The sequence below is a fragment of the Polyodon spathula genome, chromosome 5 (assembly GCF_017654505.1).
Source record: "Polyodon spathula isolate WHYD16114869_AA chromosome 5, ASM1765450v1, whole genome shotgun sequence".
In the NCBI taxonomy this organism is placed as follows: Eukaryota; Metazoa; Chordata; class Actinopteri; order Acipenseriformes; family Polyodontidae; genus Polyodon; species Polyodon spathula.
Window position 1 is genome coordinate 4,315,739 of NC_054538.1, and position 13,365 is coordinate 4,329,103.

A 13,365-nucleotide genomic window follows, 5' to 3' on the forward strand; every position below is an offset into this window, starting at 1 on the left:
AGACATCAAAGATATATACACATATAACAGTCGGTGCAGACTGTTCTTATAAAGTTTGTCAATAAAAAACAGCAGGGGTGTGTTCCTGTTCTGACTGCCTTCATCTGTTAATATTACTGAATTTAAACCACCAATTCAACTCATACAAGAAACATACGATTCCATTGTACCAGTGGCAGTCTTTATGGGCAGAGTTCTACAAAGTAATCTGTAAAAAAGTATATCATCATCTTCAAGATTTGTTACATAATAAATACAATTTCATTGCCACCAGGGTCTTTATGGGTTATTGATATGTATTGTATGATGATTTAAATGAAAAAACAAGAAACAAAAAAAACAAATAGTTATAAGGGCAAGTGTCTGAGCCAATGTAAAAGCTCCACTGTGTTGCGTAACCAAGCTGTGAGAAGAGGGCAGCTTTAATAAGCAGCCGTCTAAGTGTTTTTATTAAATGTGTATTTTTAAAATGTGTACATGAATGCATGTTGCGCTGTTGTTAAGAGGCCTGCACTGTATAGCAGACGTTACCGTTACATTCCAGCCCTTTTACACATGCGGTAGTACTGACAGGCAGGCCTGGGGTCAATTACAATGGTAAAGCACTCCAGCTCGGCTGGCAAGGGAACGTTAAAACATTATCTGATGCAATAAAACGCAACCCTTTACACCAATATCATCTACTGCACCCACTTTGAATGGCACAAAAAGACAAACTATTTTTTTAGGCATCACAGTCGTTATTACAAAAGCAGCAGGATAATAATACTTGTAATGCTTTCTGTGAAAGCCACACTCTGCATTAACCTTTTTGACATGAAAACCAGTTCAGCGGCTCATTAGCAACAGTACACAAGCACCGCAGGGAATTAATAATAGATCCTATCACTAATCCTCTTGTCCCCCAAACCCACTAATAAAATGTACTTCAGACTGTAAAGAAAGTTCATTACATGGCTTTACACACAAGGCAATCAGGATTGTTCAACATAGTACAACTGAATAATCAAAACCTACTGTTTACAAATACAGAAAATAGAATGACACAAAATAATTTACAATCCAGCAAAAGTTATTTCCTGTGAAGCTAGCCGGTAACATGAACTGTATTTCAATTGCGTGGTCTGTGGCTGGGACGAGCATGCCACCACTTTAAAAGCCTTTAAAAGGTTTTACTGTATTTTACTGTATCTTCCTTCTACAGAAAGAGCTGCATGGCACAACAACCCTGTCTTCCCAATTCTATATAAATATATATACAGTTGTAGTCAAAAGTTTACATAATAATTGGAATTTATAATTTCTAGAAATTTCTTGAAAACAAGTAAAATTATAGGAAAAATCTTTTGTAGCAAAAGTTTTGCTTTTGTGGATGAGGAATAAAAGCTACATGAGAGAGTTGAGAGAAGGAACGTAAATAGGAGGAAGAAAGCTTAACAACCATGCAGGCGACACCACCTTACTGGCATAGAAGAAAGCGGACCTACTGACCCTGCTGGAGTCTGTGAAGAAAGCAAGTGAGAAAACTGGCCTTTTCCTCAATCTCAAGAAAACAAAGGTGATGTCCAACAAGAAGATGTCCGACTTCAGAACTGGGAATGAACGGCTAGAGGTGGTGAAGAGTTCTTCCTTTCTTGGGTCCGTAACTGATGAAAATGGAGATTGCAAAGTTGAGATCAAGAGGCGTTTAGGGTTAGGAACAGCAGCAATGACTGGTTTGGTTAGGATTTGGAAAGACAAACATATAACAACGGAGAATAAGAACAGGCTGGTGAAAGCGATGCTATTCCCTGTGGCTTTCTACGGGTGCGAGTCATGGACGATAAGGACAATCAAGAGAGGCAAGATCAATGCGTCTGAGATGTGGTGTTGGAGACGAATGCTAAGAGTGACATGGACTGACAGAAGAACGAACGCTTTGATAATGGAACAGACTGGAACAACCCTACCATTGGAGGCCATGAATGTGAAGCAGAAATGATCTTACTTCAGCCAAGTGATGAGAAACGAGGGGCTGGAAAAAACAATCAGGCCAGGATTCAGTGAAGGCAGGAGAAGAGGCAGACTGCGGATGATGGTTGGGCGACATCTAAAACATAACATGACTATCTCTCTGTGATCTCCAAGACGCAATTCTGGAAATTGGTGGAGGGTGTTCATCAGGGAGGTCTCCAGAGGTCGTGTCCAACCTGGCAGTACAAGGTGACAACGTGAATTTTTGGAGTTTTGCAAAAATATTGCTGAAATAAATAATTGCAGACATCTATTTCTTGTAACTTTTTTTACTCATCTACAAAAGCTAAACTTCTGCGTCAAAAGATTTTTCCTATAATTATTTGTTTTCGAGAAATTTCTAAAAATTATAAATTTCCACTGGGATATGTAAACTTTTGACTACAACTGTATAGATTACAGTTTAGAATTTAGAATTTCCCACAAACTGCAGCAGCACAGCTTTGTGATAATGAAGTAAGTCAGGTTTTACCCTGGCTTTTCTATTTTTGTAGTCTTTTGCAGACTAATCCTTTGAGTAAACTTTAGTCACTACTGGTACAGAATCCTCAAGGGGCTTTACACCCTGCTTTTATTCTTTACCTTAAATTACTATAAATAGATATATTGCACACTGTTGTGTAAAACATTAATCATGCATCATAACCCAATGTATTTAGTTTGTTTATTTTGCAACTTTTGTAGTTGTTTTGCAATATAAAACATTGCATTAAAACAGAAAATATCAGTATAATTTGTATAGCCCTATAGGGATTTTCATGAAAAAAAAAATTAACATAAGTTTTCAGTTTTCCCTTCTCAAATAAGATATAGTCCATTATAGTTGTTACAAGGAATTAAAATCGTTTATTTGTTTGTTTGTTTTAATGGAGTGTATGGTATAGACTAGCAGTGTAACAATTCCATTACTTTCTTATCATACATGGTGTGTACTGGCAAAATCTGCATTTCTTTAGACGCTTCCTCAAAAATGATCCTTTTATGATATACCCTCTAATGATATACCTGTATACCACTTACTCTGAACAATAAATATGCAATGTATGGCACAACATACTGTAATTTGTTTCAACTTTCCAACAACACTGTGGTACAGTCAACCATACCCTGCACTATTTATCACTGCAACTAGAAAACCTTGTTTTGTAGGCACCTATAAACCTTATTTTTTTTCTTTTTTTACCTCAGGTTGCGTAATTCAAGGTTAGCACCTTCAGGTTCTTCATTACAATTGGTATGCTTAAAATACGAGTAAAACTTTTCTTTGTGACGTTTTTTAGAAAGGGCGAACTGCGTGCTTCACCTTAGTTTGGCTTCTGAGCGACAGTTTACCGCGTGAGAGAGAGAGACTGAGAGGCTAGGTGCGTTCAGAGATCATTCTGCGCAGATTCTGTGCAGAATCTGACCAATTTAGCTAATGGATGCGTTCATGGAGATCATTCTTGGAAGATCACTGGCTAAACTGGTCATATTCTGCACAGAATCTGCGCAGCATGATCTCTGCAAATGCACCTAATGAACTGTAACCATATTGTGTGTGCACCAACTTCTGCCGGTTGAAAAGCGAATATTTCTGCAGTTATATTGTGTGAACTGCGCAGATCTGTGAAGAACTTCGGAAATCAGCTCTACAAGAACTCTGGCATGAATTTCTGTACTACCGTTAAAGCGGAATGGGTCGTGTTTGTTTTTCCACGGCTGTAAAACAAATCCTCAATAATTCTGACAGGTTGTAAAATGGCAGATTTTGGTCGGGAATTACGACGGTACGCCCCTTATCTGGCGCACTGCATAAACACACACACACACACACACACACACACACACTGTAGTGTTCAATCGTTTAGAAACAACAGATGATTTACAGCAAGACTAGGAGTGTGGACTGTATTGCTCATTTTTCCTCACTCAGACCCCTTAATTAAAAACCCTGTTATCTCTGAATAGATAATCGTCTCCTCTTTAAAATTATGCATATAACAGTATAACACTAAGAATAAAGCATAAAGAACTTTCAGTTCAGTTTCATATCATATGCAGGTTAATCTGGCTGCTGGAAATACCAGGATTAGAATCAGTAGGCAGAAAGGAACAGTGCAGCCCCTTTGTGTGTGTGATCAGGAAATTCTGTTAGTGTACCAACCATCTCAGTTAGAGGCAGGTGCTAGAATTTAATGTTCAAGCTAACTGAACCCTAATCTCGCCAGCTTTCCCACAGCTTGGACGTACACAGTACTAAATGATCTCTCCTTGCTGACTTTGAATTGAGAACCATTCAAGGACAGCCTTGACCGAGTGAGATCAATCTGAACTCAAAGTGTGGTGGTGTTCAGAAGAGTTTCAGGAGGGGAGTGGACAGCTAGACCCACTTCACAATGTGTAATGAAAAAGCAACAAGCACCTTAAAAACTGCATTGCTATAGGGCTGATTGGAATTCACTAAGCAGTCACCCAGCATTTGACTCAATGTATTCAACACAGAAGTCTCAAGGAAATGAAAAAATCTACTCATACTGATAGCTGCTCCTTTTGTTACAAATCACAACTGCCTTACAAAGTATAAAGGGTTCAGTAAAGTATTTTAATTACCTTATCTCCCCATGCATTACCTAAAGCATCCTATAACTATTAGAGCTGGCCATGAATTAAATAGACAGTTGTAAGCAATGATGACGTGTCATTGTTTTCTAACAGTTTTAGCCACTGTATGTAAAGTCACTTCAATTAACTCATGAAAAATCAGTACTTGAAGTCAACAGCACAGAGCATTAATCTAACTGAAATATACATTTAAAGGCTGCATGTGCCATCCAGTCTCGTGTACAAAGGAAATCAGCAATCTTTTATAGCACTGTATAATACAGCACAAAGTAAAGAAATACATGGCTGTGTAAAACGCAATGTACAGTAGCTCAGTAACATACTGTATACAATAGTATAAATCACCTTGCGCTACAACCGAGCCAAACCCACAGGAACAATGTCTGCTGTTTGCTTTAGATAGTAAGCACTATATGTTCATTGCACAATTTCACTGTCCAGTTGTTAAGAGATAAACAGAATAAATTGGTAACTCTCATAATGGTTAAAATATATTGAATAATGAACTATTTTCCCAGAGGAACCGGTAAAAGGAAAAAAAAGAAAAAAGATAATTATGTAAAAATATTACAGTAATTATATCACTGTTATACAGCACTTACTACTTATCATCAGTCTACAATAATAGAAGCATTAACGTTACAAAAACACTTTCAATTGGCTTAAAAGAAAAGATGCTGTGGCAGAACTGGATGATGAATCACATTATTATACTGTACACCACTTCAGCTTTCCTTTTCAAAAACCAGGCTTAATGCAAATGAGTAGCAGTGTTTGTTGTGTGAAAAAAGTACTTTAACTGCTGATTCATGAGTGGAAAATAAATCTGCAGATATAATACAACGTAAGACTATTACCAAACACGACAAGCTTGCAAGAAAGAACGGAAATCTGTGTTGTTTTTATTCCAATATTTCAATTCATTTCAAACCTTGGCATCCATTTAACACTGACTCATGCACAATACTTTTGAATTGAACAGAAAAATAACTGCTGAAAAATGTGAAGTGGATTGAATGGTATGGCACCCCAATGTTTTATTCTGATTAGATTTATCTGACACCCACTTTGATTCTCGTTTTTAGAACGAGAGACTACACAAGTTAATACTTAATTTGCACTGAGAAAATAACAAAGTCTTCCCTGCAGTGCCTAAAATGTCTATTATGTTTGAATTATTTTAAAACCAATAAACTAAACAAAATCTTATCATATTTACAGCCACTGCTACAAACTGATGAAATGATCTGCACCATACCATTCCCTTCATGCATGTCGTCATACAATAAAAGGAATAATCCTGGGGTCCCCTAAGTGGCTCATCCAGTCAAAGCACTGTCGTTGGGAATGCAGGATGAGCCACACAGCTTGGACGGGCTGTGCAAAGGGGCCGAACTTTGCTGGGGACCCCAAAGGGCTGGGGGTTGGGAAACCATCAGGGATTATTTCTCCTCAACACGCAACAGACAACCCTACTGGCCAGACACCGAGCTCATTCAGACTGGATAAAAAGCAGGGCTGATCTCTGTTCTTCAGTATCACCTCTGCTCTGGACTGCTTGCTGTAAAATTGATTTTTTAGGCTTGGGATGCTCACACGTCCTCAGAACATCTGTGCTGTGTGGGGACCCTCTGCGGTGAGGAGAAAAAACACTGGACATTCCAAATTGGGGGAAAATAAATAAAAACAATAATTGGTCACTCTAAATAAAAAAAAAAAAAGAGGAATAATCCATGTCTTGCAATGTGAATGAGTACAGCCTTCAATTTTCCTAGGCTGTTCAAGGAAGCACAGAACACCAAGAAGAGGCACACAAAGACATTTTTACACGAGGCTTCACAAATCAACTAAAGTTTATTCATAGGCACCAAAAAACCTCTTCGGTAATTCTGATTGTCAGAAACGGACAAAAACTGTCTGCATAGAATTCAAACAGTGCATTACCCATTCCTGATGATTTCTTCGGTTTGTTTCACGCTGCACATGTTACATATTCATAATTGAAAATGCGTGGATGTAACATGGTTTTGCAAGACGTGTGCATGAAAGCGTAGATTTCAAAGCCTGCAGCCACTTGTAATATCTCTGGCTTGGGATTTGCTTTACTCCATTCAAACATCATTCCTCCAGGTCTGGCAGAGTAACGTAATGCACCAGAAGGATGAATTCCCATGGTACCTGCTGCAGCACTCAACAGCAGGATCATTTGTATATGCCATGACACTGATACATGGGTATTCTCCCTTCATTCGCACTGGAATGGGATTTCACCTTCCAATCTGCCCTTCTGTTTTATGCTTGTTCAGATCTACCCCTCTCCTCAATTAATAACCTTGACGGCAGACCAACATGATTGCTGTTCAGCGATTTCCATAACTGCTTGCAATACTATGCAAATCGTCTGATTTCATGGCCTATGCTTTGTAAAAGGTGTATAAAAGGGCAGCAAGCAAAAATAAGGACCAGTGTCTGAAAGAATTTGTTGCAACTCTTTCGTACACTGCACAACACAATGAACTGTTGTAATGGTATAGAATACAAAGCTACTGAAGCCCCAGTGTAATACAGGATGTGCGATGATCTATACCTATTTCAATATTACACTTTTTTACTGTTATTTTTTTACATTTTTAGAATATGAATTCAGTGTATTTATACATTCACACCACCTCATCCTTTTATTGGTCTTTATAGGATTTTATAAAAAGGTTTATAAAAGATTGTGTTTTAATGAACAAGGCAGTTGGATGACACAGGCTAAAGGAATGAAGGACCTCCTTTGTCAGGCTGTGTAATCATTACTGTTATAGGAACTGCCAAATCCTCCTCCAGCTGCCAAGAAACGAAGCTATAAACAAGAATGTGCTTCAACAAATTCTCGAGGGGTTACAGGAAAATGCACCTAAAATATTGATAATGTTATGAAAAAGATTACAGTTGAACCTTCCATATCCAACTGAGTTAGCTCCAGGGTTCCATTGGATATGTAGAAATATTACATCTCAGAGTCGGGCATTATAAACAAACAGGTCAGGTACATCAGTAACGCAAGTATACTACACAAAGAAAACCAGTGACAACTATTGCAAAACAAACCACTGCAATATAGTGTTTGACAATTTACAAAATGACATTACAGACCAATGTAAGTCGGACAGGTTGTTTTGCACTGTGCGTGTTAACCATACAGAAACGACAAGAGGAAAGAACTCTAACAAACAAACTAGCTTTTGAGGTCTGCTTTTTAACAGTCAGTAATTATATGAATCCCATTACATTTATTGCTGAGAGGTTTTTTTTTCTCTCCTAAATCTAAACACTGTTCACTTTGCCATCTTAATTACCATCTATTATTGTTTTCTATAATATCCAACGGCATATGCTGGAAATATCATGCATCAGACATACTGTAATACACTCGTGCTAGCAATTAACTGACAGGTATAAGAACATCCTTTCACATGTACCGTCCATCCCTGTTTAAGACAGGCACAAGCTTCTATCTCACTGGATCAATCCATATTAGTATTTTGCTAAAGCCTTTTTTGAGTTTAGAAAATTATACAGTACATAGAGTACAGCAATCAGACAGCCTGGAGCTTGTGTACAATCTCTCAATTTCTAACAAACCTGTTTTCCAAACATGCATGGTCACGAGAGGGTGAATAAATACAGGGTTACTAAATCAGAAGCACACTCCTTAAATTTTCCCACCGCTAAAAAACATGTGCTGTAGAACGAATGACGCAGAAAACCCTGCCGGTACATCCAAAGAGATCATATTTCTATAGAAGTGTTACAGGAAAGGGTGTGCAGACAGACTGGAGGGGTTCTGGAATAACTACTGAACACCATGCAAGAGAACGTCACATGCTGATTCAAACACCTTTGAAAAAGAAAACAACAACAACAGTACTTCTACAACCACTTCCTTTCCACTGGCATGCACTTTATTGTCTTTATGTCTCGTGTTATAAAACAAAAGATTACCTGGAGCAGTAGATTAGCGATTTGAAGTTTCCCACCCTGCAACGTTTCTTCCACTTAAAAATTAAAATCCACACAGTACCATGTTTCTGTTAAAACAGTGAATTAAAAAAAAAAAAAAAAAACTTGAAACTTAAAGAATACTTGTCTCGACTCACATTTATAGCTTAGGATTAATACATGCACCTTGGATGAATAATTACTGCCCACAATAACTGTGGTTGTGAAACCAGCATGACTCATAGGGGGTTTTAATTTGGTAACAAATAAACAAGCGATGCAGGTTATTTTTAATTAAAAAAAAAAAAAAAACTGTCTGTTTCCTCATATTCTCCAATAAAGCATACAGCTGTGCTCTTCTGTTTCACTAATGTGTTCCACCAGGCATGACTTCTAAATGATTACCACGGCCAGTCAAAGATCCTCTACGCTGTAGGAACTGAACTTCAAAGTCACATGTTGTTTTTATTTCATAAAATCTGTACTTTCCGACTAGAATACTGAAAATGTTTAAACAATTTTACAAAATCTACAGATCGTAAATAGAAAATGTGCAGCACAAAACAGGAAACTGCTATTTACAATTTTAGCAATGCACAGTACAAAATGAATTGTGAGAATGATCCAACATGTAGGCAGAAAGAGAACACCAGCTCTCCGGAGATCTGAACCAGAAACCCAAGGCACCAGAGGCAATATACAGCATTAATAAACCTGGCAGAAATGGGTTTGCTATTTAGCGACTATTGCCACAGTAATACTGTACCTACATGAACAGATAATACAATCAAGCTGTACATTTTAGCACACTGATTCAAAAACAATGACATACAAGACACAATCAGGTCCTCTTCTGAACTTACAGATAGAAGCTATTAACACCAGCCTTCTCCCCAAGCCAGCTCTGAACTGTGTCGGGTATAAATTACACTGCATGTTAAATCAGCTAGATTTGCCATGTATGCTATGGTATATTGTCAAGCTGTGTTCAAGTCCAAGATATGTTCAATTCAAATCCAATCTATGTTCGAGACTGGGCTGGTTATTATAAGCTCAAGTCCAAACCCCAAGGCGTTGCAAAATAGACAAATAGGAACCTAGACTTGAACCATCACAACCTGAGAGACTACTTGGTTAACCTTCTTTAGTAGCTTTGATCTTTTCAAAGTAATTGCTGATAACATCTTAAGCTATAATCAGTCAATCTTTATTTTATATAGCGCCAGTCTAATGTAAGTCTAAGCAAATCTGAGGCAAGTCAGTGGCCTTTTACATGTCCTGTTGCCAGGACTCCCCGATAGTAGTAGCAAACTTACACTAACAAAGAAGGGAGAATATAAAAGACTACTTGACAATGATGTTAAACTTGCCCTGTCCAATGACCCTTCTCTTGCAGAGGACAGGGGCTAGACTGCAGCTCAGTCATACAATTGAATTCAAGTGCTGAAAATGTATGGCTTAACAAGTACGTACACAATCCTGCTTTTTAAAATCATCAAAAGGGCAAGAAATGGAAAAGATTATTGAACAAAACTGGTATAGTTAAACCACCTACACAAACACTCCTACTAACACACAACGGCAAACCTTATGCTGCTCAATATAGAACACAGCACTGTCAAGCGCTACAGTGTCATTTTTATCATTTACAACTGGAGTGCAGCAGCACAAAAGCAAACCCTTGTGAATATGACCAGAGTCAGTCTGTAAATATAGATTAATACAGCTGTAACTTAACCATGGCTCCAAACTCAACTAATGTAAAGCCTAATTATCTCACTACAGTATAAAGTGGTATTGTACAGTAATTATTAGCTGATTTCTGCAATGCTGGTCTAGCATGCTGTGGTTTCATATATATATATATATATATATATATATATATATATATATATATATATATATATATATATATATAGACATGTGGTAATTGCCACAAAAGACTCCCACACTCATTTTTTTATTGCATTGCTTAATTTTTTTGAAGACACAATAACTGTAAGGTTTAACAAGACAGGAATTAGCAGACTCACCTGTGTGATTCTGCAAAAAACAACACCAACAACCATTCCCAGCATATTTGTGCCAGGTTATAAAATGCCAGTAAGATGGATCATTCCTGGATGGTTCAAATACGTGTCCCGTCGTGAGGACAGCAGTATAATTAAAGCTTGGTGATAAAAGCAAATGAGGTATTAAATAAATAAATAAATAAATAAGCACATAAAATAATAAGTAATCTTGAAGACAACAATCCCATACACATTTTAAGCTTGAAGCCAATGAGAAATGCAGGGTTAGATATTGCGAGCAGTAATGTGAATGTGTTCTTACGCTCTTGTTCAGTCTGATCCCTCCACGGTCGAAGCATGTGCCCACTGTAAAAGCCACTCACACATTCTACCGAGACAATGACACGTTTTAAATTGGTCTGTGACTCTTCAGTTTAACTCTCAACGGAAACCCTGTGTGGGAGGTAACTGCCGTTAAAATGCTATCTCTTATATTAAATATCACAGCTGATACAGTACATCAACTTAAACAGGATAAATAAATAAAGATGTGTTAAAACATAACTTTTCCATTGTTGAGAGTAAATTAAAAATGGCTCAGTAGGCAGAATTTGGACCAAATGAAAAAAAACAACTTTAATGGGATAATTGTACTCATAATATTTAATTTCTTATTGAAAAATAAAGATAAAAAGGAAGAAAACAAAACAAAATGCTTAACAAAATGCTTTATCATGCCAACTGACTTTGAAAAGATGTGTGCTATGAAGTCCATACCACTGAACTGAACTGCAGTGCAGTCTTAAAAAAACAACCAGCTTTAAATTCTTCCATCGTGTGCATCATATTTGATGTAAATATCAGTGTTTTGTTTTGTGTGGTTCTGTGTCTATTTAAAGCTACAGTGTTCATGTGCCCACTAAATAATTCATATCTCCCATTCACACCTCTGCAGAGAACAGGATTCCAGTGCTGACCTTAATGGAAATATGTTGTGGGAGTTCCCTGTATTTCTAACTGTAAGTTATATGTACATAAGAAAACATAAGAGGGGGTGTAAAAAAAAAAAAAAAAAAAAAACTGTCTGCATCAGTCCTCACCAGTATTCAAATATTCAAATTGGTCCAAAGCATGCCACAGAGCTCACTGAATTCACATTTCACTTAAGAGGAATATCTAAAAGAAACAGTAAAACAAAGAAAGACACATCTAAAATGCGTGTCACTCTGCAATAAACTAAAACCGCAAATGCCCCCAAATGAAGGCGAGAGGAGTCTGAGCCCTGTGTTGGAGGCAGGAATGAGAGCACAGTGAAAGCAAAACTTCCTTTCTCATGTGGCAAAGTCACATCGTGCTTCGCTCTGGTTAAATGAGAGGTTAGAACTTTCTTACAAAATGAGAGCAAGTTAGAACCTCTTACAAAAGAACGTTTAAATCTATATTTACACACCTGCCTAGTCTGTGGATTATTTTCCAAAAAGAAACAAACATTCCCATTGCTTGTGATCTGTGTAGCTTTAGACAATACATGGAAGCTGATATCTGAACTTCATCACCGAATGAAATGGATGTTTGACTGTGATACTAGTCTTTTTGTCACACTGCTGTATCATCGTCAGTTTGCATATGGCTAAGAGATTTAGCAAAAAAGAAAAAAGCTGTTTCTTAATTATAACAGATTGTATCTTGCATAAAAAAACAGCTTAACATAGAATGGTGCTGTGACATTTCTATATCATCCTTGACAACATAACACCCTTAACAAGGACGTACGGTTTGACTTTTCATCTGCCTACAGTCTTGCATGTGCAACCAATTGGGGTTTTTTTTTTTAAATGTATTTATTTATTTTAAAAGTATTTCTCCCCTTCAAATTTACATGCCCAATTTCTTCCGATATTTAGAGTACTTCTGGTCAGTTCATTCTCAATGGAGAGAGGCAGCTGTGGAGTATGTTAACGGGTGACTCACTAACTTAGTGCTGATACTGCTGCTGAAATCCATAAATCTGTCACACGGGATTCCTCAGGGGATTAGATGAGACGGGATGCCAGCATGTCATTGCTCTCTACTGGTTGTCTGGTGGACCCTGGGAAAAGAACCCAGTGGTGTAGGCCTGTTCTTATTGAGTAGCATTCACATTGTAAATCTTCCACCATAGTTAGCTCTAATGAGCACTTTTGGATATGGAGACCAAACTAGCTTCTCCTCTCCTCCAGAGAGGCCTCTTCAGTATTGGGTTGAGGTGTGTGGAGAGGGGAATGCTTGCAGTATAGGGTTGAGGCATGTGGAGAGAGGAACGCTTGTAATATAGGACTGAGGCATGTGGAGAGGGGAACGCTTGCAGTACAGGGTTGAGGTGTGTGGAGAGGGGAACGCTTGTAGTATAGGACTGAGGCATGTGGAGAGGGGAACGCTTGCAGTACAGGGTTGAGGTGTGTGGAGAGGGGAACGCTTGCAGTACAGGGTTGAGGTGTGTCGAGAGGGGAACACTTGTAGTATAGGACTGAGGCATGTGGAGAGGGGAACGCTTGCAGTACAGGGTTGAGGTGTGTGGAGAGGGGAACGCTTGCAGTACAGGGTTGAGGTGTGTCGAGAGGGGAACACTTGTAGTATAGGGTTGAGGTATGTGGAGAAAGGAATGCTTGCAGTATAGGGTTGTGGTGTGTGGAGAAGGAAATGCTTGCAGTATAGGGTTGAGGCATGTAGAGAGAGGAATGCTTGCATTATAGGGTTGAGGCATGTGGAGAGA

General features: G+C 38.1%; 1 protein-coding gene across 6 annotated transcripts in view; it reads right to left on the bottom strand.

Moving 5' to 3' along the window:
- The window catches only part of LOC121315454 (transcription regulator protein BACH2-like), a 74,413-nt gene that overhangs the window by 22,642 nt on the left and 38,406 nt on the right, over positions 1–13,365 (bottom strand). Inside the window, exon 2 of one of the 6 annotated variants that reach the window (XM_041249558.1) lies at positions 1,988–2,189. The exons of 4 other annotated variants lie outside the window; for them this stretch is intronic. In XM_041249558.1, the coding sequence (XP_041105492.1) occupies positions 1,988–2,089 (102 nt within the window). In that variant the 5' untranslated portion in view covers positions 2,090–2,189. Of the gene's footprint in view, positions 1–1,491; positions 1,644–1,987; positions 2,190–13,365 lie in introns of those variants that run through there. One more of the 6 variants, XM_041249563.1, reaches the window with a different exon arrangement.